The following is a 24,741-nucleotide window of genomic DNA, read 5'->3' on the forward strand; positions in this document are numbered from 1 at the left end:
CATAAGTTGCTTGAGCAAATGTGAAAGGAATCTAGTGGGAAGACGCTTGAATTGCCAATCTCCTAGATATCAGAAGTGAACAGTAATTAGAGTCCCATTCACCCTCTGCACCAGATGTTGACGTTACATAAGGGCAGGCACTGGAGATCCAGCTCAGGGCTCAGCCACTTTAACTTGTAACTCACACGTTCCCTGCCTATGTGGGTAAAAGACAACTACATGGATGGGTGTGGAGCCTGAAATGGAGATTTCAAGAAATGACTAATTTATTCTGGAAATGTTATTACCATCACCCATATATTTCTCACTATGTAAAGGAAGTATATGAGTTAGTAAGATATAGTTTATTAGTCCTTGATAGAAATCTAGAATTATGAACAAATTCTATCCCTACCAGTTCTTTTGATGTTTCCATAGCTTTTAGACTTAGAGGAAATTTGCCTTGCCAGATATTTAACAGTGTATTCCTGTGAACATGAGAGGATTTGTATTATTAATTTATAAAAATACATTCTAAACAGGAACATACACTGCTTCAATATTATGAAAGGTGATAATAGTCTTGAAATAATTTTGTATATCACCATGGAATTCAGATGTCCAATACATGAAAATAAATAGTTGAGAGAATTAGCTAGTTTAATTTAGATATTTTAATTGATGTGCATACTTAATTCTTTTATATATGTATTTTTTTCATCCTGAATTGTTTTGACTTTTTTTCCAGATTTTTAGATTTGTCCGTAATACAGTAGGACAGAAGAATTTGGCATCCAAAACATTGGTGGATCAAAGATTTCTGATTTAATTTATTGAATAGATAACTTAGAGACTCGATATAATTATGGCAAAAAAAAAGTCATGATTATCAGGGTAGTTTGCCATATTTTTTAAAACTTGTAATACAAATTATTTTTATTTGTTTTTTAATCTACAGAGATTTATTTTCATAACTTGTGGATATGTAACTTGCTTTTTGAATATATAATGTGATATAATGGAAAGTAATGTTTTCCCAGTATGTATGGTATTTAATTCACCAATTCATAAATTAGATAGCAAAAAAAAGCTTAAATGTTGCTTTAGCATAACACTTTTTAATAATCGAAACAGTCCCCATTATTTTTCTCTGTTGATTATTTTATAATAATTATATTATATATGCATTTTTCATTAAAATTTTAAAAGCAGTCCCAAGGTTTTGTTCTTCGATTCTGTTTAAAGATTGTAAATAAGGAACTGTAGCTTGTCATGTTATTAACAAGGTGATTTATTGAAAGCAAACTTAGGCTGCATAAGTCATTAGGCATATATTCTTTTTTTAAATAAGGAAAAAGAATATTAAGATTCAGAATATAATTAATGTGAACTCCAAGCCATGTAGGTAATAATTTTCCATGGTATGATTTTTCTTCAATATACTCTTTAATAATCCTTTTCGTTGTATACCATGAACTTGAAAGACACCGTATTTCAAGTGTAACGGTCATTAACCCCAAACTGACATTTCTTACTGCCTTCTGTGTTAATGCTATGTAAATAATTAAATGTAATACTATATAAATATTATTATATTTCTGAATTGACAGTATAAAATAAAACATTTGGTGTTTCTGTTTCCTGTTTGAGTAATATGTGTTTCATGAAATAGCATTTAAGAGTACAGCACTGTTGGAGCGGGGGTCCCCAGCCATTGCCAAAGTTGAATCTTTTACATTTCCCTGAATCTTGAGGATGACTGAGGAGAAAGAGGGAGGGCTAATAAGTCGAGTATTTGAAACTCCAGTTTCTTAAGGGTCACGGTATAGAAATGCCTTTATAAAAGCTGCAGAGAAAAATAAATGTTCCAGCATGGATTTTTAAAACCACCTACTCAGAAGCATATGAAAGAACTTCAACTCTCATTCCACATATGAGAAGTTAATATTAGTGTGAATGTTTTTAAATGAAATTAAAAAAAAATAAGATTAGTTGGCTCACCTGCTGATAAATTAAAACAGAGAAAGGAAAGACATTTAAAAAATCATTCTAAACTAGTTTTGTACAATATTATTTTTATTTTGGTTAAATACATAATAATGTGTTCAGATTTTCATACACTATTGACTCTCATGTTGATATTACCACAATTTAAATTTTGTCATCATGTGCCTAATTTTCCATGACATCCATAATCTTTTGTTTATTTCTGTAGCACAAACTCACTGTACTTTGCATCTTATATCCCTAATTTTACTAATTACTTAGAAACATTTCATAAGTCTGTTAATCATTTCATAATGAAACAAAGTCTGGGTTCACCTAGAGGTTCTTTACAAGCTGCCATGTGCTTTGTCTCCTCCTTAGAAATGCATAGGCCACTAAAATAATTCTGCAGATCAGTCTCTCTGTTATGAGATGTTTATATTTGCTTACTTCTCTGAAGCTGCTGTCCTAACAAACTATCTGTTGAGAAGGTTTTGCTGGTTACCTAGATCGAGAAGCATTCAAAATGACCATAACTCAGTGCTTGCAAGCATGAAACATGTATTCTTTGTGTTGTCTGTAAATATTGACAAATATCAGCTGAGGGGAAATAAATGTAAGTTGAGGATCAGCCTGGTTTAATGGAAAATACTCCAAATTTAGTAACAGAAGCCCTGGATTTGAATTGGAATTTTTGCTCCTGTCACTTACTAGCTTTGGGACTTCAAATCATTTGGCATCTTTGAGGTTTATTCTGCATCTCTACAATAGAAATAATTCTCTTTGCTTACCATTTGTAAGGATCAATTCATTGAGATAGACTTATAACAGTGAGTAAACTATGAACACTGGAAGTTTTATAATTTTTTAGTTTAAAATATGTACCTCCAAATATATTTTCCATCTTGCTAATAACTTAGTTCCATCATATTAAAACTCAGATTACTGATCTCAGTAGCGGACCAATGAAAATTTTGGGCCTCACTTCTACCTCAGCCATCCCAGCCTCACCTGGAAGAGGCCCTGGCAGAGGTCACAGCCGTCGGCGAAAGGAGGCAAGAAGGAGTTGTCATCACACCATGTTGTAGACATGGTTCATGGTACAGATTAGAAAAATGGGGAAGAGAGTGGAATATTGTTTCTGGAAGGGAGAGTTTCTTTCATTTGCTCATTCATTTATATGTCCATTCAAACAATATTTCTACCTCTAGCCCCTCAGAAATGTCTTACGATTAGTAGAGGAAATAGGTATCTTAATGAATAATTATAGTGATCTGAAAAGTGCTATAGCCACCAGGGTGTGATATGGGGAAAGCTCTTAACTGCGCCTCTGTGGTCATCAGAGCTTTGACCTGAGAAAAGTGGTATTTCCTCTAAGATGTAAAGATAAACAAGACAAGTGCAGTCAAAGCAAGGAGCGATATTTGCTCCGAGATGATGCACACAGCAGTGGGGTAACACGGTAGCTTGAATACAGGGTACATGTATTGTTTATCCTTTTTAAATTTTCTGGATGTTACAATGTTTTGACATCTTAAAATCTTTTTCTGGCTAGGCAAAGACTGCCTTCCTGGGACTTGCCAATTCTTAGAGATGGCAAAGGGCTCAGGCAGGAGCATGCCTTGGATATGCAAATTAACCAGTCCAGATCCGAACCTGCTGTCTGGCCTGTCCACCCCAGGAGGCAGCATTCCTCTGTCTTAATTATCGCAGGACCAGGTACCAGGCGACCAGGGACCACTCCTATAGCTTAGTGCGTGCTGTCATTATTCAAGCTAGCCAATCCTAAACTGTTTGCCCTGCTCTGCCTTGCCTTTCCTGCAGAAATGCAGGAACTAACAAAGGCCTGGCCTAGGCTCTCTCCTTGCACCTGTCCTTCTGCCTCCTGACCAACACTGGTGCTTCCCCATGTGGCTCTGCATGGCTTGTGGTGCCTGTTGAGTGTGGCATTCCTCCTGTTTCTAGAACCTGTGACTGTAACAAACCTTGTTTTCCTGAGCCTCTCCTTTGTCTCCTCTTGTAGCCACACCTGACTGACCATCATGAAAGAACACAGAACAGTACTTTTGGAGGTTTTGGAGGGAGATGAGATTAGAAAGGAAAACAAGAGCCATGTCATTAAGGGTTTTTACATCGAGCCAGTGTATGGAGAGTTTAACCAAGCTAAGTTTACCAGCTTACCTTCAAATGAATCTTCAGTACCCCAAAGAGTGAGTGAATGGACAGAGGGCCAAGAGGGGATGGTCTGCAGTGAAATTGCTCTGGAATAATTGATGGTCTGTGGACTAGGAGACTGGTACTCCCACCCACTAGTGCTTGGCTGCACGTCATGGTTCACAAGAAAATACACTGACTATAAAAGAGACAGCAAAGGGTAGTGGATGAAAGCACAGACTCTAGAGCCAGACCGCTCGTATTCAAGTCCTGACTCCACCACTTACTACCTGGGTAATTTGGGGCAAGTTGCTTACCTCCTTGTGACTAAATTTCCTCATCTCTAAAAGGGAATAATAGTATCTCCCTCACAGAGTTCTTGGAAAGATTAAATGAGTTAATGTTTGTACAGTGTTTGCACATGGTAAATACATGTCAGCTATGTAGTGTAGTGGTAGTAAGTCCTATTAATGTTTAATTCTGAAAGGGAGACTCAGATTAGTCTTACTAGAGCCTGCATTAAGATACTGTTACATGGCTGGGAGTGTAAGAAGTAGCAGGAGACAAACCACCCAACATAAAGCAATCCGGGGGCTTCAGAAAATAGCTTTGCTTGTATTATAATTATTATTACAGGAGAAATACATGGCTGTGGCCCAAGGATAAACAATGATCAGTGGAACAAAGACTAGTGAATAGAGACTAGAAACAGATCCACAGGTATATAGTCACTTGATTTAGGACAAGGTTGGCATGTAGTGCAGTGAAGAAAGGATGGTTTTTCAGTGGTCAATTGAATATCACAATCAAAAAAACTGAATCTTTACCCCTACTTACACAAAAATCAATTTCAGATAAATGGTAGATGTAAATGTGAAAGGTTAAATGATAAAACTTCTAGAACATAGGAGAATTTCTTCATGACTTTGGTGTAGGCCAAGATTTCTTAAACAAAACCCCAAACAGACTAACCATAAAGAAAAACATTGGTAAGTTGGACTTTACAGTTTACGTGAAATTTACACTTATGTAGATTTAGATTAAATATAAATGTAAATTTGCAATTTACATCAAAATTAGGAAATCTGGTCACCAAAAGATAACGTTATAAGAATGAGAAGGCAAACCTCAATATGAGGAAAAATATTCATATATCGGACAAAGCCCTTTCACCCAGAATAAAGAACTCATCAAATCAATAAGGAAAAGACAGACAACCCAATAGAAAAGTGGGCAAAAGACTAAAGTGTGCATCTCTTAAAAGAAGGTTTCCAAATCACCAACAAGCACATATGAAAAGTTCTCAACCTTAGCCATCATGAGAATGCAAAATGAAATCAAGAGATACCACTCACTACAAAACCACCCAAACAGCTAAAATCAAAAAACTTAAAATACGAAGAGATGATAAAGATGTGGAGCAAATGAATTTCATACTACGTTTATTACATAAAGTGAAGAGATTAGTCTTAATCTAACTTTCGACTGGACTATTTTGTAAGTATCTTAAAGACATGAAAACTTGACATCTTTGCTCTCTGTTTGGCTGAAGCCATGGGTGACAGCAGATGGCAGTAGAGCGCACACTGAGCTCTTCGGAAGGTTTTCCTCAGAGCAGTTTGCTCACAGGACTGCAGAGCCTGAGGACACTGTGCTCCCTCTCCCCTCACTTCGCTACCTTGTCGCCACGCCTCACTTCTCCTGTCCCTCCTCTTACTGCCCCAGAGCATTGGGTAGCTCAGATGATAAAGTGCACTACTCTGTATGTAGTGCTGAGGTTTTTCAGCTCAGGTTTGGGAAATACTAAAAATAGAAATATACTTTCATCTACCTCCTAGGGAGAGGGTCACAAAAGAGGTCATGCTTCCAAAAACAAAAAAAAGCAGATTATCTAATGATTATGGAACCCCCTCCCCCCATTTTAACAAAATACACATTTACATTAAAATCATTTTTAAAAAAATCAAACTATTATCCAAAGTATGTAATACATCTTTTACAAATGCAATCTTCCCCAGTGGGACTCTATGTGACATTTTCCTTATGTACCATGATATACAATATATCATAATGCAATATACGATATTATGTAATAGAACTATATTGTATGCTAATACTGTATGTTATATATTTTGGTGTGGCAACTTTAAACCTTCACCAAAAGGCAATATGGTTTCACAGACCATGAAGCCCACTGTCTTCTCTTACGTTCTTAGAGTTGTTTTTATTTTGAGTGAGCCTCCCTATTAAGCAAGATTATGAGATGTTTTTCCACATGTATAATTATATACACGTGTGTGTGTTTTCCCCCTATATTTTGTTTGCACAGTATTTGTACTTTTTAGTACTATTATGCTATCAATTTTCTAGTCTGAATCTCTTATATTTATTCTTTTACTTGACGGAAGCAGAAAAACAGAAAAACAATCACATACGGTCTTGACCTGAGAGAGAGCTATGGACTGCCCCCGGATCTGGTCTCCACCAGTCTGCTGACCCTTAACTTGTACCTGTTTCTCTTCCTTTGAGAGAGAATGGTGAAATTTACAGACAGTGGTCAAAATTGTTTTGAACTGCTGCTTACTCAAACAACGTCCCGGGAACTATTTGAACTTACAAACAACTTTCTTATACACATCTTCCGATTATAAATCCAGTTTTTGTTTTTGACAAATGACAGAGCAAATACAAACAAGATTTTCCACCGAGGATTTGTGTTTTTTCATCCCACAATCACCACAATCAATTTTTGGACACTTGGCACAACTGTGTAAGAAAAAGAAGCTCCTGGGTAGCCAGTGGCGCCACTTATTCAATACTCATCATTAAAGGAAAGACCACACTCATCACTGTGATGCCAAGTGTCCAGCATTGCATGTGGACATAAGAGTAAATGTTTGAAAGAATGAATGAGTACTCTGGTTGGGGTTATTGTCTATTACAGCGAGGAGCTGGTGGGCAAGATCTCATGATGCCATTACTCCTTGCTTCTATGGAGCATAATCAATTTGCAAATATTTATCAGTGCTTACAAATGCCAGGTACTGTGCTAGATGCTAAGGATGTGGAGGCCTCTATCTTTATGGAGCTTGTGGTTGAACAGAAAAGACAGAACAACAAATAAATACAAATGTAATAAATAGTTTCCTATAGCTGCTGTAACAAATTACCACAGTTTAGTGGCATAAAGCAACATAAATTTATTATCTTACAGTTCTGGACATCAGAAATCTGAAATGGGTCTCACCAGGCTAAAATAAAGTTGTCAGCAGGGCTGTGGTGCTCCTTCTGAAGGCTCTGGTGGAGACTTCACTTTCCTGCCTTTTCCAGCTTCTGGAGGCCACCTGCATTCCTTGGCTCCTGGCCCCTTCCTCTTTCTCCAAGGCCAGCAGTGTAGCATCTTCAAATCTCTCTCGGGCTCTGAATCTCTTGCCTCCCTATTTCACCTATGAGGACTCCTGTGATTGCATTGGGTCCACTGGATAATCCCCATCTCAAGATCCTTAGCTTAATCATACCTTCAAAGTCCTTTCTACCATGTAAGGTAACATATTTGCAGATTCTGGGGATTAGGATGTGGATATCTTTTGCGGGGGGAAGGGAGGCATTATTCTGCCTATCAAAAGCACTAAAAAGAAAACCCACAGGATACAAAAACACAAAACATAAAATACCTAAAATAGTTTGGGTAGTCTGGAAAGGCTCATGGAAGGACTATTTTAGCTGAGATGTAAAGGATGAGCAAAAGTCAGCCAAGATGACGAAGTGGGAATGAGGGCAAACACTCCCAGATAAAAGGGACAATATGTGGTGGGAGCAACTTTGTTTACAGCAGCTCTGCACTGACCATTTGACAGAACTGACCAACAGTAAAAAAAAGGATTTGGGGGCTGGCCCCGTGGCCGAGTGGTTAAGTTCGCGCGCTCCGCTGCAGGCGGCCCAGTGTTTCGTTAGTTCGAATCCTGGGCGCGGACATGGCACTGCTCGTCAGACCACGCTGAGGCAGCGTCCCACCTGCCACAACTAGAAGAACCCACAACGAAGAATACACAACTATGTACCGGGGGGCTTTGGGGAGAAAAAGGAAAAAAAATAAAATCTTTAAAAAAAAAAAAAAAAAAAAAGGATTTGCTTAGAGTCAAGCATATAGTGTCAAAACAAGAAAAAACTAAGTGTCAATTCCATCTAATTCATGATTTTGACCTTCCCCATTGCAGCAACCAGAGCCAAATTTTGTTTTGTCTTACCTAGCTAGGTGTGGTTCTGCCCACTGAACATTTCTCATTTTCTGGAACCTCAAAGCCATCATTACACAGAGTTTCAAAGGATCATTGTCTAGAAGGAAAGACCAACCTCAGAACACAAAGCCAAAGCCAGTGCCCCAATCCTGTCTGGGGAAGGTCCACTCCTTGCTGGGAGTTGGCTGTTATTCTGATCGTGTTTTCACATTGGCAATTTTCTTTTGTAGCCACCCTCATTGTGAGGAGCTAAGGGACAGAACTGATGCAGCAGAAAAAAACAGCTGTTAGCAAACCAAAGCTTTTTAAAAAGTAGTTTTAAAATAAATCATAGAGCTTTTTCCCCTTATGTTACTATTGAACTTTTCTCAAGCCAGCTCTGATTGGAAATAGTTGTAGCAGTATTTGCACGGCACTTTGATGTCCAGTATCTTAAAAATGTTTGTAGCTAGTACTTCCATGGCACTTTGATTCCCAGTATTTTAATAAATATTTGTGTGTCATTCCATGTATCCTTTCTAGCTGCCTTGTATCAGACAAGCACAGCAATGCCAGCTGCCAGGGAGACTCGCTAAATTGACATTTCCAGTGACACTTCTGGAATTTACTAGACCACTTTAGCTCTAACCCCCAGAGGGTAAAAGGTTATGATATTTTGTGCACCAGAGTATCTGTCCCAGATACTAACCAACCCAGAACTCCAAACCCATTTCTCTTGTTCTGTCCGCTCTCCATGGTTATTATAAAGTTGCAGGAAGAGTACTCATCAAATCCCCATGTTTGGTTTTCTGTGAGCTTAGGACAAAGAGGCAGAGTGGAATTGCGGCTAAGAGCAAAAGCTTTGAATTCTGAGAGACCTGGACCTGAATTCTCCACTTCTCTCTATCCTGTGTGTGTGATCATAGGCAGACTCTTCCGCCTCTGTGAGCCTGTTCTTCATTGTAAACTGGATAATATCTGTCTCAAGGGGATTGCTGTAAGGATTGAAGGAGATAATAGATGTAAAGTTGTGAGCACAGTGCCTGGAATAGGTAAGTGCACAATGGATGTAGTCCTGAATAGTGACTGAATTAGTATTTTGACAACCACAAAACAAATTAATGTGACATGCTTCCTTATTAGAATGCATCTGTGGTATACCCGAGGTAAGTGTCGATAGGGTAGTCCAGAGGAGGAGACCAAGCCAAACAACAGTGCTCCAGAAAGAGTACAGTAGTTCCCTTTCATCTGCAAAGGGGCACGTTCCAAGACTCAAGTGGATGCCTGACACCTCAAATAGTACTGAGCCCTATATATTCTATGTTTTTTCCTATACATACATACCTGTGATAAAGTTTAATTTATAAATTAGACACAGTAAGAGATTTCACAACTAATAATAAAATAGAACAATTATAGCGTAATACTAATAAAAGTTACTGTAGATCTTAACAACCTCAGCATATGATTTTTTTTCTTTCCTTACTAAGTAGAGAACTTTCACCCTTTCACTTAAAAAAAGCATTTTATGGCTTCTCTTTGGCAGATCCAAATTGCCAGCATCACCACTCTTGCATTTTGGGGCCGTTATCAAGTACAATAAGGGTTACTTGAACACAAGCACTGCGACACGGCAACAGTCAATCTGATAACCAAGATGACTACTAAGTAACTAAGTGACTGATGGGTGGGGAGTGCGTGTACAGCATAGGTACACTGGACAAAGGGAGTCCCGGGTGGGACAGTGAAAGACTTTGTCACACAATTCAGAACAGCGTGAAATTTAAAGCTTATGAACTGTTTGCTTCTGTTATTTTCCATTTGATATTTTTGGACCATGGTTGACAGAGGGTAACTGCAACCACAGAAACCAAAACTGCAGATAAGGGGGGACTACTGTAATAGCTTCAACTGACCAAGAAGCTCTATATGGAACAACACTGGGATGAGGTTGTTAATGCAATTTAAGGCCACTTTTATTGAGTATCCAAAATAAAGGAAGAAATGGCCTTATTGTGTGCCACTTACATCTTATCTATGGTATTGTGTCTAGTTCTGAATGTACCTGGTTCTAAGGAGCCTCAATAAATTGGATTTTATTTGGAGGGCGGTGATCAGGATGATGAAGGATCTAGAGATGCCCCAGGAAGAGTAACAGAAGGAACTGAAAAAAGGTTAACCAAGACCATGATGGCTTTCTTCAAATATTTGTTCCATGGAAGATGGAGTTAACATCCATAAAATTCCCACGGACTGAACTAGAATCAGTGAATGGAAGCTATGAAACAGTGGTTTTCAGCTCCAAAAAGGGAAGAACTTTCAGATAATTTAGAGCTGCCTAAATAATTATGGCTCTTTGTCATTCAGGTCTTCCTACAGATGCCTTACAGCAATGAGTCTGGGATGCAGAGAAGGCTCATCTGCCTTAGGGGAAAGGATGGACCCCATGCATTCCAAGTCCTTTCCCGGTCTGCCACTTGGGTGTGCACATAAAGCCTTCCCAGACAAAATCACGATATCAAAGGAGGGTGTCGATTTGGCCTCCTAGATGGTAAGGCTTGACAACTAAAATAGTGAAGAATACTTAAAGCTAATTGCTTTGCACACAGAATAAACTCAAGGGTCAGAGACTAAGTGGATCATAACAGGCTCTTATTTATATAATTCCACCATTTTTGGAAATATAATTCATTCCATGATATATGTATCTAAGTCCATAACGTAACAAGCCCTGTAATTAGGGTTGTCCTGAGGAGCCCTATAAATAAGAAGTGGTTTAGGAAAGAAATGGATGGAGATTGAGTGAAAGCTCTGTGACTCATTTCTTCTTCCTCATGAAAGAAATGAGTTCAAGGTTAGATATATAATTAATAGGCAGATTTGTGAAAGTAGTAGAAAGTATAGTAGACTGAAAGTCAGCAGGTTTGGGTTTTAGTGCTATCTCCATTGGGAGCTGGACCTTGGCTAAATCGGTTCTGCTTTCTGGGCTTTTGCTCCATCATTTTTAGTTGCGACGATCTCTAGGGCCTCTTCTATCTTTAACTCCATGATCCACAGTTGATAACTTTCTACAGGTAAAATGCTGGATGAAGATAATTAAGGTTCAGATTGAGCCCACTCGTCCTTGGACAAATCATTTAATCTCAAATTTAGTTATAGATGTTTTTAAATAATGGAAAATAACCTTGAGAGGGCAGGCAGGCAGGATTTGTAAGAAGTACATCAGTTTAAACTCAGTCAATGTATGTCAAAAAATGTTAATGACCTTGACATTTGAACATGACCTGTAATATGGTGCATACCACCACAAAGCCCTGAATTACTACCCCCAAATAAATCAACCTGTGGAAGAACATTGCTGCTTGCCTATGCAATATCCGTTCTCCCCTTCTTTACTATGGAACACTAGTTACATTTGGGATGGAATGTGCTCAGTTTCCATTGTGTAGGTGGATATGTTTCATGGTAGCCACTGAGAGGTGAGCAGAAGTCCATTAGAAGGGGCTTCTGAAAAGACTACTGATTTCCTCATAACAAGGGATAAACTTAGCTGGCAGACACTTTTTGCTCTCCGTCTCTTCCTGCCTGGAATGTGGTCATGATGCCTGGAGGCATAGAAGTCATCTTGAGCTCAAGCATGAGGAGGCAGAGCAGGAACGTACAGAAGACTGGGTCCTTGATGGCTATCATGAGCATTTGTGTCAGTCGAAGGCTGCTTCCACTTCTTGTTACTGGGAACTCTAAACCCCTATTTGTAGACAGATATCTGTTACATGCAGCCTAATGCAATCCTGACTGATAAAATACCCCTAAACAACTACTTCCCAGTCATTCCACATTAATTACACCATAGTATGAACTAATTTCACCTGATCCCCTCCAGAATGTCCTCCCGCTTAAGAACTCATGTAACCATCAGCAGCCTAATCAATATTCAATGACACAGTGGAGAATCCTCCTCTTGTATCTTCCTCTCTGCTTGCTTCTAAATATGCTATCTGGTGTTTTCTGAGAAGATGCCATCATTATCATCATCACCCTCAACAAGACTAACAAACAAGTGAGCAGCAAAAGATCCTTAAGGAAATTTTGTGTGTGTGTGAGGAAGATTCTCCCTGAGCTAACATCCGTTGCTAATCCTCTTTTTTTTTTTTTTTTTTTGCTTGAGGAAGATTAGCCCTGAGCTAACATCTGTGTCAGCCTTCCTCTAATATGTGTGTAGGACACTGCCACAGCATGGCTGTTGAGTGGCGTAGGTCCGCACCTGGATCTGAACCTGCAAACCCCAGGCTGTCTAAGCAGAGCGCGAGAACTTTAACCACTGACCCTGGGGCGAGCCCCACTTAGGGAACTTTTCATTAATTAGACTGACTTCCAGCAGCATTGCTTAATTCAGGGACATTTAACAAGAGAAGAGAAGGCATTAGCTCAAACTTTCTTGAATAGCCACTTTAAGGGTTACTCTTATCCCATAAAACTACATTTAAGTGCTAAGAAGGCAAACAAAATATTATTGTTTAATTTTTATTATAATTAACAGATTTCATGTCAAATTTGTTACACTAGTTATTTTTACAACTATACACTTTTAGCATATTGGAGTCTCTTATAAAATTATGTGTAGGGCCGCCCCCATGGCCGAGTGGTTAAGTTTGCACACTCTGCTTCAGTGGCCCAGGGTTTTGCCGGTTCGAATCCTGGGCGCGGACATGGCACCGCTCATCAGGCCATGCTGAGGCGGCATCGCACATAGCAGAGCCAGAGGCACTCACAACTAGAATATACAACTAGGTACTGGGGGTCTTCGGGGAGAAGAAGAAGAAGAAAAAGAAGATTAGCAACAGATGTTAGCTCAGGTGCTAACCTTTAAAAAAAATTATGTGTATATTACATTTATGCCTGTTTTATAGAACTTAAAAATAAATTTATAGTTTTAAGTGATTATATAAGTTTATACTTATCTTTGCTTTTATGACATGTCAGTTGGTTATGTTCTTGAGTTCTTCGTCAGGATGCTACTCGGTTACAATAATTTTCCTAGAGGGAAAATAGGCTTGATTTTGTAGCAGTCCACTTTATGATGCAGTTTCCAGATATGTCTGCACTCCATTTAAGAAGAGACAATAGGCACATTTCTCTTTTTCCTATAAGGATTTGGATCTTATGTTCCTGCTGGAGAGGACAAGCTGCCTTCTTAAAGCTCTCTAACTCAAGTCTGCCCTGAAAATCATGAGATTTCCTTTATGTGTTCTACGTCTGTGCATCATTTCGTTAACCACCCCAGTTCACTTCCTGAGTACTCATGCTCACTGCACTGCCTCACCTGCTGTTCACTAGGTCTATTCCTCTGTCTCTCTGAGCATGCTGACATATCCCTCAAATGCAGCCAGGAGCTTCTCCTCCGTCTGATTGCATAGGCACTAGCTGGTTGGCTCTTCCATCCCTCCACGGTTTCCATAAGAAATGCAATCACACCAAGCATTCTGTAATTTTCTGAAGATTCTAGGGGCCCCAATCATGGCACAGCCCCCAACATCTCTGCTCTCACTGTGTCCCTCTCCTCCTCCCTTCCTTCCTCTCCTCCTCCCTCCTAGACTCACACGGGAAGTCCCTGCAGAATAACAAGCCAAATTCCTCCTCTGTAGACCCAGCGTTTACCCCAGGCAGGAAAGGCATTTTCCTAAGGGAGGCAAGTTCTCCCTTGGAGGAATTCCAGTACCAGTTGCTAACAGAATTTTTTTTCCATCTTGTTACACTTATAATCATTACACATAAAAGGCATTTGCTGGGGCTGGCCCCGTGGCCGAGTGGTTAAGTTCACGGGCTTCACCTTGGTGGCCCAGGGTTTCACCCAGTTTGGATGCTGGGCTCAGACATGGAACCACTCATCAGGCCATGCTGAGGCGGCGTCCCACATGCCACAACCAGAAAAACCCACAACTAAAAAGCATATGCAACTATGTACTGGGGCAATTTGGGAAGAAAAAGCAGGAAAAAAACAAGATTGGCAACAGTTGTTGGCTCAGGTGACAATCTTTTTTTTTTCAAAAAAAAGGTATTTGCTCACATATTTTCATGAATAACCAAAGAAAGCCTGGCTCACAGAATGGTTTCATGGTCTCATACTTTAAACTTTGTCTTTACAAGTGACAGAAGTAAGAGTGCAAACAGAGGGTTTGGAGCTTCCTTTAGCTTGTAGTGGTCATGGAAGCTAGCAGAGTAAAATCAGGATAAAAACAGACCCTTGAGATCCAAGCCTCATCTTGTATATTTACTGTGTTATAGTCACATGTTAAGTGTTCCTAGTTTTACACACTCCAAATCGGGGAGTATGTGCAGCATCTAATGCCAAAACTCAATCATTTAAATGAAAAACCCCAAAGACACGTGAGGGGAGCTGGCCCGTGTCAGTGGGTTGTTGATGAGGCACTTGCTTGGGCCTTATGAAGTGAAAGGATCCCAGGAAAAACCCAAGGGAGACAGAGGTCCTTGGGGCTGAAGGAACGGCCAGCCAGGTTAAGGAGCGCTTGTGATTGCAAGGTGTGAATTGAGCTCAGCTGACTAAGCAAGAGTTCAAACTAGAAGCCAAGCTTGATGAAAATTTTGCCAACAATTGGAGGAGTGATTTCCAATTTCCAGTGGAAATTGCCACTGTCTTTTAAAGAAAAAAAATTGAGCTGACTGAGGTTACATTTTACTAATATAACAAGAATATGTTCTCTAAGAATTATACATTTGAATGAAAGCCATTAACCAATCTTCCAATCTTCTGAGAGTACCCTGTCATATAAAATTCTGAAGAAAAGAGTTTCCAGCTCTTGACCCATATATCATGAGAAGTCCTGCCTCCTTCCAGTATTTCTGAGGATTCCTGGCAGGGTGTGCACGAGTGTGTGCGTGCTTGTGTGTGTGGTGTGTGCACACGCTGACGCACGTGCATGTGCTCACTTGTGTGGGGGACGTGTCACAGCAGAGGACCAGAGTATGGGGGAGGCACGGTAGCTTCTGTTCTCGAAGTCGCCTCTCACTTTGGTTCTGCCCGAATCCTCCTTCTCGTTTCGCCTCCTGCACCTGCAGTTCTCGCTTCACCCCATGGGGATCCCACCCCTCTTCCTTCATTCCCCAAAGCACTATGAACACTAGTCAACTATGTTTTAAGCTTTTGTTGAAGTTCTGGAATAACAGAGGAGGGGCTACACCATACCCCAGATAGGAAAACAACGCCACGTTGAATATCAGACCTCCTGTTCTCAGTCTTTCCGCCGACTCTGCACTATGGGGAATGGACATTGCTGTCTGTCCTTCCAGGTCCTGGCTGCTGTGTGCTACTGGGACCTGCTTTCCTCTCTACCCTGATCATCGCCCACTTTCCTCTTCTTGGAGTCCCCAGGGTTCCTAAACCTTTCTCCTTCTGCCAGTGCTGATTCTCAAACTCTCTATGCAGCATGTGCCTTGCAGAGTCCACCTTTTATAACCAAAAGCCCCCACCAGATATTTCTCGAAGAAAAGATCAGCCTTGTCTCTTCTACCTTCCAGAATGTAAAAGCAGATTCAGTATTTGTTTTTCCTTTTTTTTTTTTTTGGTCCCACCAGAGCCCAAACTTTCTTTTTTTTTGAATTTGTTTTAAAGATTGGCACCTGAGCTAACATCTGTTGCCAGTCTTCTTTTTCTTTTTTTTTTTCCTTCTTCTCCCCAAAGCCCCCCAGTACATAGTTGTATATTCTAGTTGTGAGTGCCTCTGATTGTGCTACGTGGGGTGCCACCTCAGCATGGCCTGATGAGTGGTGCCATGTCGGCACCCAGGATCCGAACATGAGAAACCCTGAGCCTCTGAAGTGGAGCATGCAAACTTCACCACTCAGCCACGGGGCTGTCCCCTGTATTGCTTTTTATTTTCCTCTTTTTTTTTTTTTGAGGAAGATTAGCCCTGAGCTAACATCTGCTGCCAATCCTCTCCTTTTTGCTGAGAAAGACTGGCCCTGAGCTAACATCCACGCCCATCTTCCTCTACTTTATATGTGGGACACCTACCACACCGTGGCTTGCCAAGTGGTGCCATGTCCGCACCCTGGATCCGAACTGGCCAACCCCGGCCACCGAAGCGGAACATGTGAACTTAACTGCTGTGCCGCCGGCCTGGCCCCTGTGTTGCTTTTTAAAGTAGTAATTGTGCCTTTTCTGTAAAACTTGTAGAATAATGATTATTTGTATTCAAAGAATGTTCGGGCTTCATTATCTTCTTAGAATATTGTCAAGTTTTACCACGGGGAGAAAGAAATCCCCAAATCACAGACTTTAGTGGGCCTAGCAATAGTAGCTTACCCCCCTCATTTGTGGATCAGAAAACTGAGGCCCTAAGCAGTTGTGTGGTTGGCCCAAAGTCTCTGGCAAGCCCCTCAGTGGAGAGCTGGGATTAAAGCCTCCTCAGGACACCCACCGCCGATCTGATAATAGTTTAATAGAGACAGGATATAATTCAAGTTGTTCACCTTGCTTGTCCAGTGCAACCAGTGTGCTCAGAATTCGTATAAGCATGACTTATGGGTTTAAATCACATGTAAATAGTATGCTTAAACATGCAAAAATATGTGCATATGTATTAGTTGTACAGGTGAAACTTATTGCCAATAGGGAAATTTGTGTTGTATTGTCAAAAGATGGGCAGAGCTTCCTTTAGTGCTGCTCAGATTACAATTCAAATTGTTATAGAAAAAATGTGAATAAAACCCATGGGCACTTGAGTCCTATTCAGCCCTCAGTGTTGAGTCTGGGTTTTTTCCCACCGAATAGTTGCCTATATCTGTTTCATATCATTAGAATGCTTGGTGACTCCCGATTCTTAGGGCACGGCTCTCTGTCTCTAAATCACACTTCTTAGGCATTTAAATCGTTTTTCTGATCATAAAAATAATATATATTCATTGTAGAAATTTTGAACAATACAGGAAAGCACGAAGAAAAGAAAACAAAAATATCTATAATTCCATCACCGGAGATAACCACAAATTGCATTTTTGAATTAGCATAATCCCCTAGACATTTTTCTTTACACTTTAAATAATATATATCATATTACACTTTCTTCCATAATTGGATTATATGCTACATACTTTCTTTTGTAGCCTGCTTTTTTTAAAAAAACTACACAAAATAAGCATATTTCCATGTGATTAAATATTCTTCAGAAAATGATTTTAGATATCATTATTTTTTTAAATGGTTTCTTCCTAAAGAGGTAAACACTAGGGCTAACCCCATTTACTGATCCCTTGAATTGCTCGTGATGAACTTTGAGAGGTCACTCAAGGTCAAGTCCAAACACTCCTTAATATGGTTTCACTGTCTGCCCTTATTTACTTTTCAGCTTCTTCTCTTCTCATTGCTCCATCCACACTCAAACCCTAAGCCCCAGAGACTCCAGACTAAGTTCTTGGAATGAATCTGTTGGTCATTCAACCAGTATGTCTGTCTGTTCTCCCGCCTTTCCTCCTCCTTGAGCCTTCAAACCTGTTATGGCCTCTTTCTGCAAAGCTCTCCTTATTTCAACTGCCAAACTCCCACCTCATCTTTCGGCTGTCAGCTTGGACTTCCTTCCTCAGGAAGCCTTCCCTGCTCTCCCATGATCAGGTCAAGTGTCCCTTTCCTACATCCCCACAGCATCCTCACTTCCCCTTTCATACCATTGATCCTGGTATTGACTTAACCTTTCCTGTCTGCCTCCACCGAAGAACTGAGACTTCTGTCAGGACGGCAGCCCTATCTACTATCTTGTTCATGAAATTGTATCCCCAGTACTGATAACAGTATATGGCACATATTTTATATTTATTTGTTAGTTTATTTTTTAATATTATGTATTTCTCCACGAGAATACACCCTTCATGAGTAGGAGCCTTGTCTGTTTTATTTGCTGCTGTATCTAACCTCAGTGCCTAGAATTCTATTAACACCTTAAAGTGTACCATTCTATATTTTTTTCTGTCTTTGTGGCAATATATATATATACAGTATACACCATTTATGTGTTGAGACGACTGTGCACACTTTTTTTTGTAACCTGCTTTTTTCACTCAACTATATATTGTGGATATCATTTCACATTAGTAAATAGTGAAGCGTAGCAGAATATGCCACCCCAAAACATGACGGTAGGAGTTCAGGACAGGCCACCCCAAAATATGCTGCTTTGGTATATTGATTATTTTGAACTGTAGGTACTTGAAAAACAGTAAATTCAGAGAGAGGCTTTCTCTGCACTCCTCTCATCTGCCTAAAGACAGAGCCTCAAAAAGAACACAGTTGTCACAGATCCCTTTCCCCGAGTTTCACCAGCCCGGGAGGACTGACTCTTATCTCAGGCCAGGAGACTAGAAGTCAGTGCCACCCCAGACAAACTTTGTCGCAAACTACCACACCTCTCATCTACTCTTTTAAGGGCCCATTTACCTTTCCTAAACATCTCCCCTAAGAGCTCTACACCCTCCCTCCTCTTCCCTATTAAGATGGTATTTAAACCTGAATTCTAAGCCACCGTGGGGAATTACTCATTTTTCCCTGGGTATCTCCCATGCATACATGAGATGTTAGTGTTAATAAACTTCTATTTGTTTTTCTCTTGTCAATCTGTCTTTTTTTACAGGCCTCTCAGCTAAGAACTTGGAAGGCTAAAGGGAAGATTATTTTTCCTCCCCTACAATAGTCTTCTGTAAAAACTTTCTCTACCCATCTTCCATTCTTGGACCTTTTGATTATTTTCTACTGTAAACTTTTAAGTGTGTCCTAACCATTTAGAAGAGCGACAAGCAGATTCTATGAGTAGAAAGAGCTATCTGGTGCACATACACCTAGATACAAGAAGGTAGCGCAAGAGAACGCTTTCCTTTTCCACCCCAGTCATCTGGCGTTCCCAGAACCTGCCCACTCAGAGCCCGCCCCGCCACCCTATAACACCTGCCTCAACTCTCTTCAAGCATTTTACCTCAACCTTTGCTCCACTCGCTTACTCCATCCAGATTCTTCTTTCTCAAACCTCTGGCTCAGAATTTGAGATGCTCAATTCACTCTGGTTTGTCCCATAGTGAAGCTGGGGCAAGGATAAAGGAAAGTGGCCCTGTCAGTCATAACCCTCTCCCTTCCACCCTTAGTCATAAATCATAAGATTCAGTCATAAGACTTGAGCCCCAAAAAGGAGTGATTAGAGGTTTCTTCCCTCTTGTGTGCCCAGCCCACAATTTTTACAGGGCAGTAGCCCCAAAGATCAGTCTGACTTGTTTGGGAAATAACGCTTTGTTCAATTTACAAACATTTAATGAGTTTCTCTTACACTAGAATTTGGGTTCTCACTCCAGAGCTGGAATGTTAACTACTAAATTAACTACCACTATCGACTACTAAAGCTCCCTGGGGCACAATTATAGTGAGCCTTTTTCAACGTGCTAGAAGGTCTGGACTTTCTCTTGTAGGTAGTCGGGAGGAATCGAAGGTCTGAAAGCCAAGGACTGATGTGTTTTTGGTAGGGTGGTTAACGTCACCAGCATAAACTTTTTAGCTTTCGGGTTCAAACACAGCTCTATGACTTTTTGAGGACACCTGATCAAGACAATTTTCTACGGCTTCAAATTCCTGTTCTAAATTAAGATCAACGATGTCTTCTTGCTGGAATGCGGTGATACTTAAATATGATAATGTACATGAAAGCAATTTGTTAACTACCAAGATAAAAGTAAATATTAACTACTCTGATTTCTGCTGTATTTCAGAAAAATCAATGAGCTAGGGGCAGAATGATATGAGAGCCACTGGGGACTACTCTGATAATCCAGATGAAAGAGGATGACAAGGCCCTACACTAAGGCAGTGGCAATGAGGAGGGAGAGGAAGGACATATTTAATGGATAATTAGCACAATTTACAAACTGGACCAAATGACTGAGTGGAAGTGGGGAGGGAAGGGAAAGGGGATCCGAATGATTCAGAGTTTTCTGTTGAGTCAGGTGGATGGTGATGTCATTAATGTAGGAAGAAGGGTAGGCAGGATCGTGCATTCTATTTCAGGAATATTGTGAAGAGGTGGCTCTGAGGCACTCAGCAAGTGGAGATGATGAAGTGTGAGCGGCATTATGAGTAGAAGGCTCAGAAAAGAGGTGTTCTGTAGATTCAGATTTGGACATTTTTGGGTATTTCTGTTACTAAAACTATGAGAGCAGATGTGATGTCCAGGTAAGATGTATAAAGAAATGGTTTGTAACTCTTTAAAGCAAAGGAATCATCCCCACTTACACACAAAAATAAATGCTTATGCAGAAACTCAATTTGGGCTTCACTGAGCTCAGTTTGAGAATCACCAACTTGGAGCAAGAAGAGAAAGTGAAGGGTTAATTGCCATATTGAGAGTGAAAGAAAGCAGCTTACACAAGATCAGATGGAATTTTTATTTTGGATTTTTTTTAGAGCCACTTTGAAACTCTCATTCTTTTAGAAGCCTCCTCACCCAGTCATATGCACTACTAATATTTTTTCTGGCTTGTTCTTTTTTTTAAAATTTATTTATTTTATTGAAGTGTAATTGACATACAATACCATATTAATTTCAGGTGCGCATCATAGTGATTTGATATTTATATACATTACAAAATGATCACCACAACAAGTCTAGCAACCATCTGTCACCATATAAAGTTATTATAATATTATTGACTATGGTCTCTATGCTGTACGTTACATCATCATGTCTTCTTTGTTTCATAACTGGAAGTTTGCACCCCTTAATCCCCTTCACCTATTTTGCCTATCTCTCCGCTGGTTCCCCTCTGGCAACCACCAGTGTATTTATGTATCTGTGAGTTTGTGTACTAGTGTATCTTCTTTGTATCTATGAGTTTGCTTCTCTTTTGTCTTGTTTGTTCATTCGTTCTGTTTTTCACATTCTACATATAAGTGAAATAATATGGTATTTGTATTTCTCTGACTTATTTCACTTAGCATAATACCCTCTAGGTCCATGTTGTTGCAAATGGCAAGATTTCATTCTTTTTTATGATTAATATTCCATTGTGTATACATACCACATCTTCTTTATCCATTCATCTACCAGTGAACACTTAGGTTACTTCCGTATTTTGGCTGTTGTAGATAATGCTGCAAGGAACATAGTGGTGCATGGATATTTTCAAATTAACATTTTCATTTTCTTCAGAAAAATACTCAGAAGTGGAATTGCTGGAACATATGGTAGTTCTATTTTTAATTTTTTGAAGAACCTCCATACTGTTTTCCACAGTGGCTGCGTCAATTTACATTCCCACCAACAGTGTACAAGGGTTCCCTTTTGCTAGCCTGCTCTTACAGATGCCTGATACTGTTAGAATGTCCATTCTTGACCACTGGGAGCCACAGTGCCATTCATAGGAAGAAAGTTGGTTGAGAGCTTAGACTAATATCTATTTCCAAGTCCATACACATTGGTTTTCCTCATCAGAAGATGGTTGTCGTGTACGCATCTGCTGGGTCATTAGCACTGAGATAACCACATTTGTCCCAGTTACAATGAGACTGTTATGTGATCTCTAAACTAGAATAATGTTACCCATTTACTCAAAAAGTAGTTTAATAAGAATTACCCTAGATATTTAACATGTAAGCTTTTTTAAAAGTTGAATTGATTCAACTTTTTCTCCTAGTTAAATTGAGCCTGTTTATTATTTCAACACTGTTAAGGCCCTAATCCTAAATCTAATAAAAGCAATTTGGTTTGGTTATTAAATCAGGAAGACCTAATCATATGATAAAGAAAAAAAGATAGTAAGAGGAAGGGAAAGAGGAAAGCAGAAGAAGACCAAAGGAGATAAGAAAGGACAATGGGTGATGTATTAGTAGTTACTGTTAAAAACAACAACAAAAATGAAAAAACTCTAAAATCTCAGTGATTTAACACAAAAGTGGAAAACTCTAAAATCTCAGTGATTTAACACAATGAAAGTTTATTCCTCATTTACTCAAAGTTCAGTGTTATGGATATTTATGATGGGCATGTGGCCATTCATCTTGTGACCTGGCCTCAGCATCCTCACCTGGATCCTTGCCATCCAGAGGGATCAGAGAGAGTTTCTATGGGCACGTCCTGAAGGTGAGTGCATCTTATGTACCCATTCCATTGGCCAGAATTAGTTACAAGGTCATGCTAATCTGCATAAGGGGCTGGGAAATGTAGTCTAGCTGTGTGTCAGGAGAAGGTGGTGGTGGGTGTATCGAGCAGCTGGCCAGTCTCTGCAACAGATGAAATAGAAAGTGCCTATGCTTAAGTTTTGTGAAAATTAGGAAAAGTGAATCTCTCACATATAAAAAATTTCAGCTTGATTCTTCCTCTTCTATGGAAATCTTAGTCCAAAGGCCTGAGAGAGGTGAATATTGAATACTCTCAATCCTGCCATAAATATCAGTTAATTCCTAAGGAGCAGTGAATTACTTTGTTTTCAAATGCACCAAAGAAAATGTTTATCATTTTTATAGGTAAGACTCAATTTCTAAAATACTATTTTTAAATATTATATTTCAAATAATGAAATAAAATATATTTGTATTTGATGCAGCTCATCATTATTACATAAACTTCCTTTACAAACTGCTCATAAAAACTTCTTCACATTCTTACCCAAAAAAAGAATTTAAAAAAAGCTAGACATATACCCACTGAGTCATAGAATAATTGGAATTCTGACAGGAAGATCACTGTAAAGCAGTCCTTTAAAAAGGAACACCATTCTGCTTTATTTAAACTACACAAAGTAGGTGAGCGTTTTATGGGTCGCGATTTTCTAATACAGGGTGTTATGCAATGTGCAGTTCAGCTGTGAATAGTTTTCCCCTTTGTTCTTCTGGCACACCATGCACATGCCATTTGATGACATCCTGGGGTCTGGGAGGCTGTTGGATCAGATCTTCTGAGAAGAAAAGGTTATTCCACATCATGTATAAGAAAAGGCTTTGATGATTCATAAAATTAAAGCCTTTTAGTTCCTGGCAGGGTAGATTTCCTAGCCAACGTGTTGAAAGGAAGGGGGCTGTATTTTAACTTGCCCCTGAGAGAGCCAAGGATCTCAGCTGGCTTTTTGCAGGAATGACATGAGCATTAGGCCAACATTGATTAGACAACTTTTAAACAGCACAAGGTAGACAAAGATATTTTCAGCCCCCCAAAAAGAAACCGAACAAGTGCCAATAAGTTTGTGTGTTATGGAAAGTATAAGGATTGTTCCAGCAAACGTTTTCTCGTTATGGAATAATGCTTGGAGAATAATGCATCAGGCTTGTGTTCCACATGATTTGTCCTACATCACTAGTCCATGCCACTGAGGTATGTCCACTAAGATAACTTTTGTGTCAGAAAATAAAAATTTGTGTTAGGAAATGTGGGCTAATTGAATTCGACTTAGCTGAGTCCCAGCAGGGTCTTTCAGCCCCTTCTTATCTTCTATTTTCATCCCACCCAGTGTTTTTGCTTTTTCTGCCTGGAAAGAGCACTTAGTGAATGTGTATTGGTTTGTAATCAGCATCAGAACTTGATAACTTAATCATTTGTAAAGAGCTTAAACTCAATTAGAGAAGTGCTTAGTGAGTTTTTCCTTTTTTGTGTATCAAAGAAAGATCTGTGTTTTTCTTTTCTTCTCCATTGTAGACAATTCTTCTTATGCCAAAATTCTACCCTTAATGTGTTTGGATCTTTAACCATTCTCATTAGACAGCCATCGCAAAGAAAGCAGTGAAACAATCGTGCCTCCAGTTAAGCATGCGGCATGGCTTTTTACAGAGTGTGTGATGAGGCCGCCATGCATTCGAGGCCATTATCAATGGTGCTCTGTGGACACAGAATTTATGAGCCAATAAAAGAATTAGTGAATTCTTCCATAATTTATTATCTGACTCATATACTCGGAAAGTCCCTCTGTTTCAGTTCTCTTTCAATCCTTTTGTTAAGGAGAAAGCCTCAACTTAATGAGAGTTACATGTTTCTTCCTCTCTTCCACTTACTTTTCTTTTTAAGGAGAGAAGTTTCAGGCCGAGAGTCTTCAGCAGGCAATTTTATCTAGCTAAAACTTAGTAAGGTTTTATTTCATTATTTTTATGTTTAGTTGTCATCTATGTATAGCAAGTGAAACAGATTTTCCAGTTATCAAATGATATAAAGTTTTGTTTTAAAACAAATAAGTCAAATGCTAAAAAGGGAGTCATTTTAAAGGAAAACATTGAATAATAAAGTAGTTTGTGAATGAGTCAAGATTGAAAAACACAGGAATAGTGGGAAGGACTCTGGTCTGAGAGCCAGAGCACCTGGGTTTCTGTCTTCTGCCGCTAACCAGCTGTGTGACATGCGGCAAGTCGGTTAATCTCTCTGGGCCTTTACTTCTT

General features: G+C 39.5%; 1 protein-coding gene and 2 long non-coding RNA genes across 10 annotated transcripts in view; 1 reads left to right on the plus strand and 2 right to left on the minus strand.

Annotated features, from left to right (window-relative positions):
- The window catches only part of TMEM67 (transmembrane protein 67), a 54,900-nt gene extending 53,281 nt beyond the window's left edge, over positions 1–1,619 (plus strand). For all 7 annotated transcript variants that reach the window (XM_070630654.1, XM_070630653.1, XM_070630656.1 and 4 more), the window contains one exon: positions 728–1,619. In XM_070630654.1, coding sequence (XP_070486755.1) covers positions 728–808 — 81 coding nt within the window. In that variant the 3' untranslated portion in view covers positions 809–1,619. The remainder of the gene's footprint in view (positions 1–727) is intronic.
- The window catches only part of LOC103560682 (uncharacterized), an 82,369-nt gene that overhangs the window by 32,687 nt on the left and 24,941 nt on the right, over positions 1–24,741 (minus strand). The gene's annotated exons all lie outside the window — the stretch shown is intronic.
- Positions 9,805–19,422, minus strand: LOC139085077 (uncharacterized). The gene is made up of 3 exons (XR_011543104.1): positions 19,316–19,422; positions 13,294–13,373; positions 9,805–12,084 (listed from the first exon to the last, which is right to left on the minus strand). It is a non-coding gene; the product is annotated as an uncharacterized lncRNA (long non-coding RNA).

The sequence above is a fragment of the Equus przewalskii genome, chromosome 8, assembly GCF_037783145.1.
Source record: "Equus przewalskii isolate Varuska chromosome 8, EquPr2, whole genome shotgun sequence".
In the NCBI taxonomy this organism is placed as follows: Eukaryota; Metazoa; Chordata; class Mammalia; order Perissodactyla; family Equidae; genus Equus; species Equus przewalskii.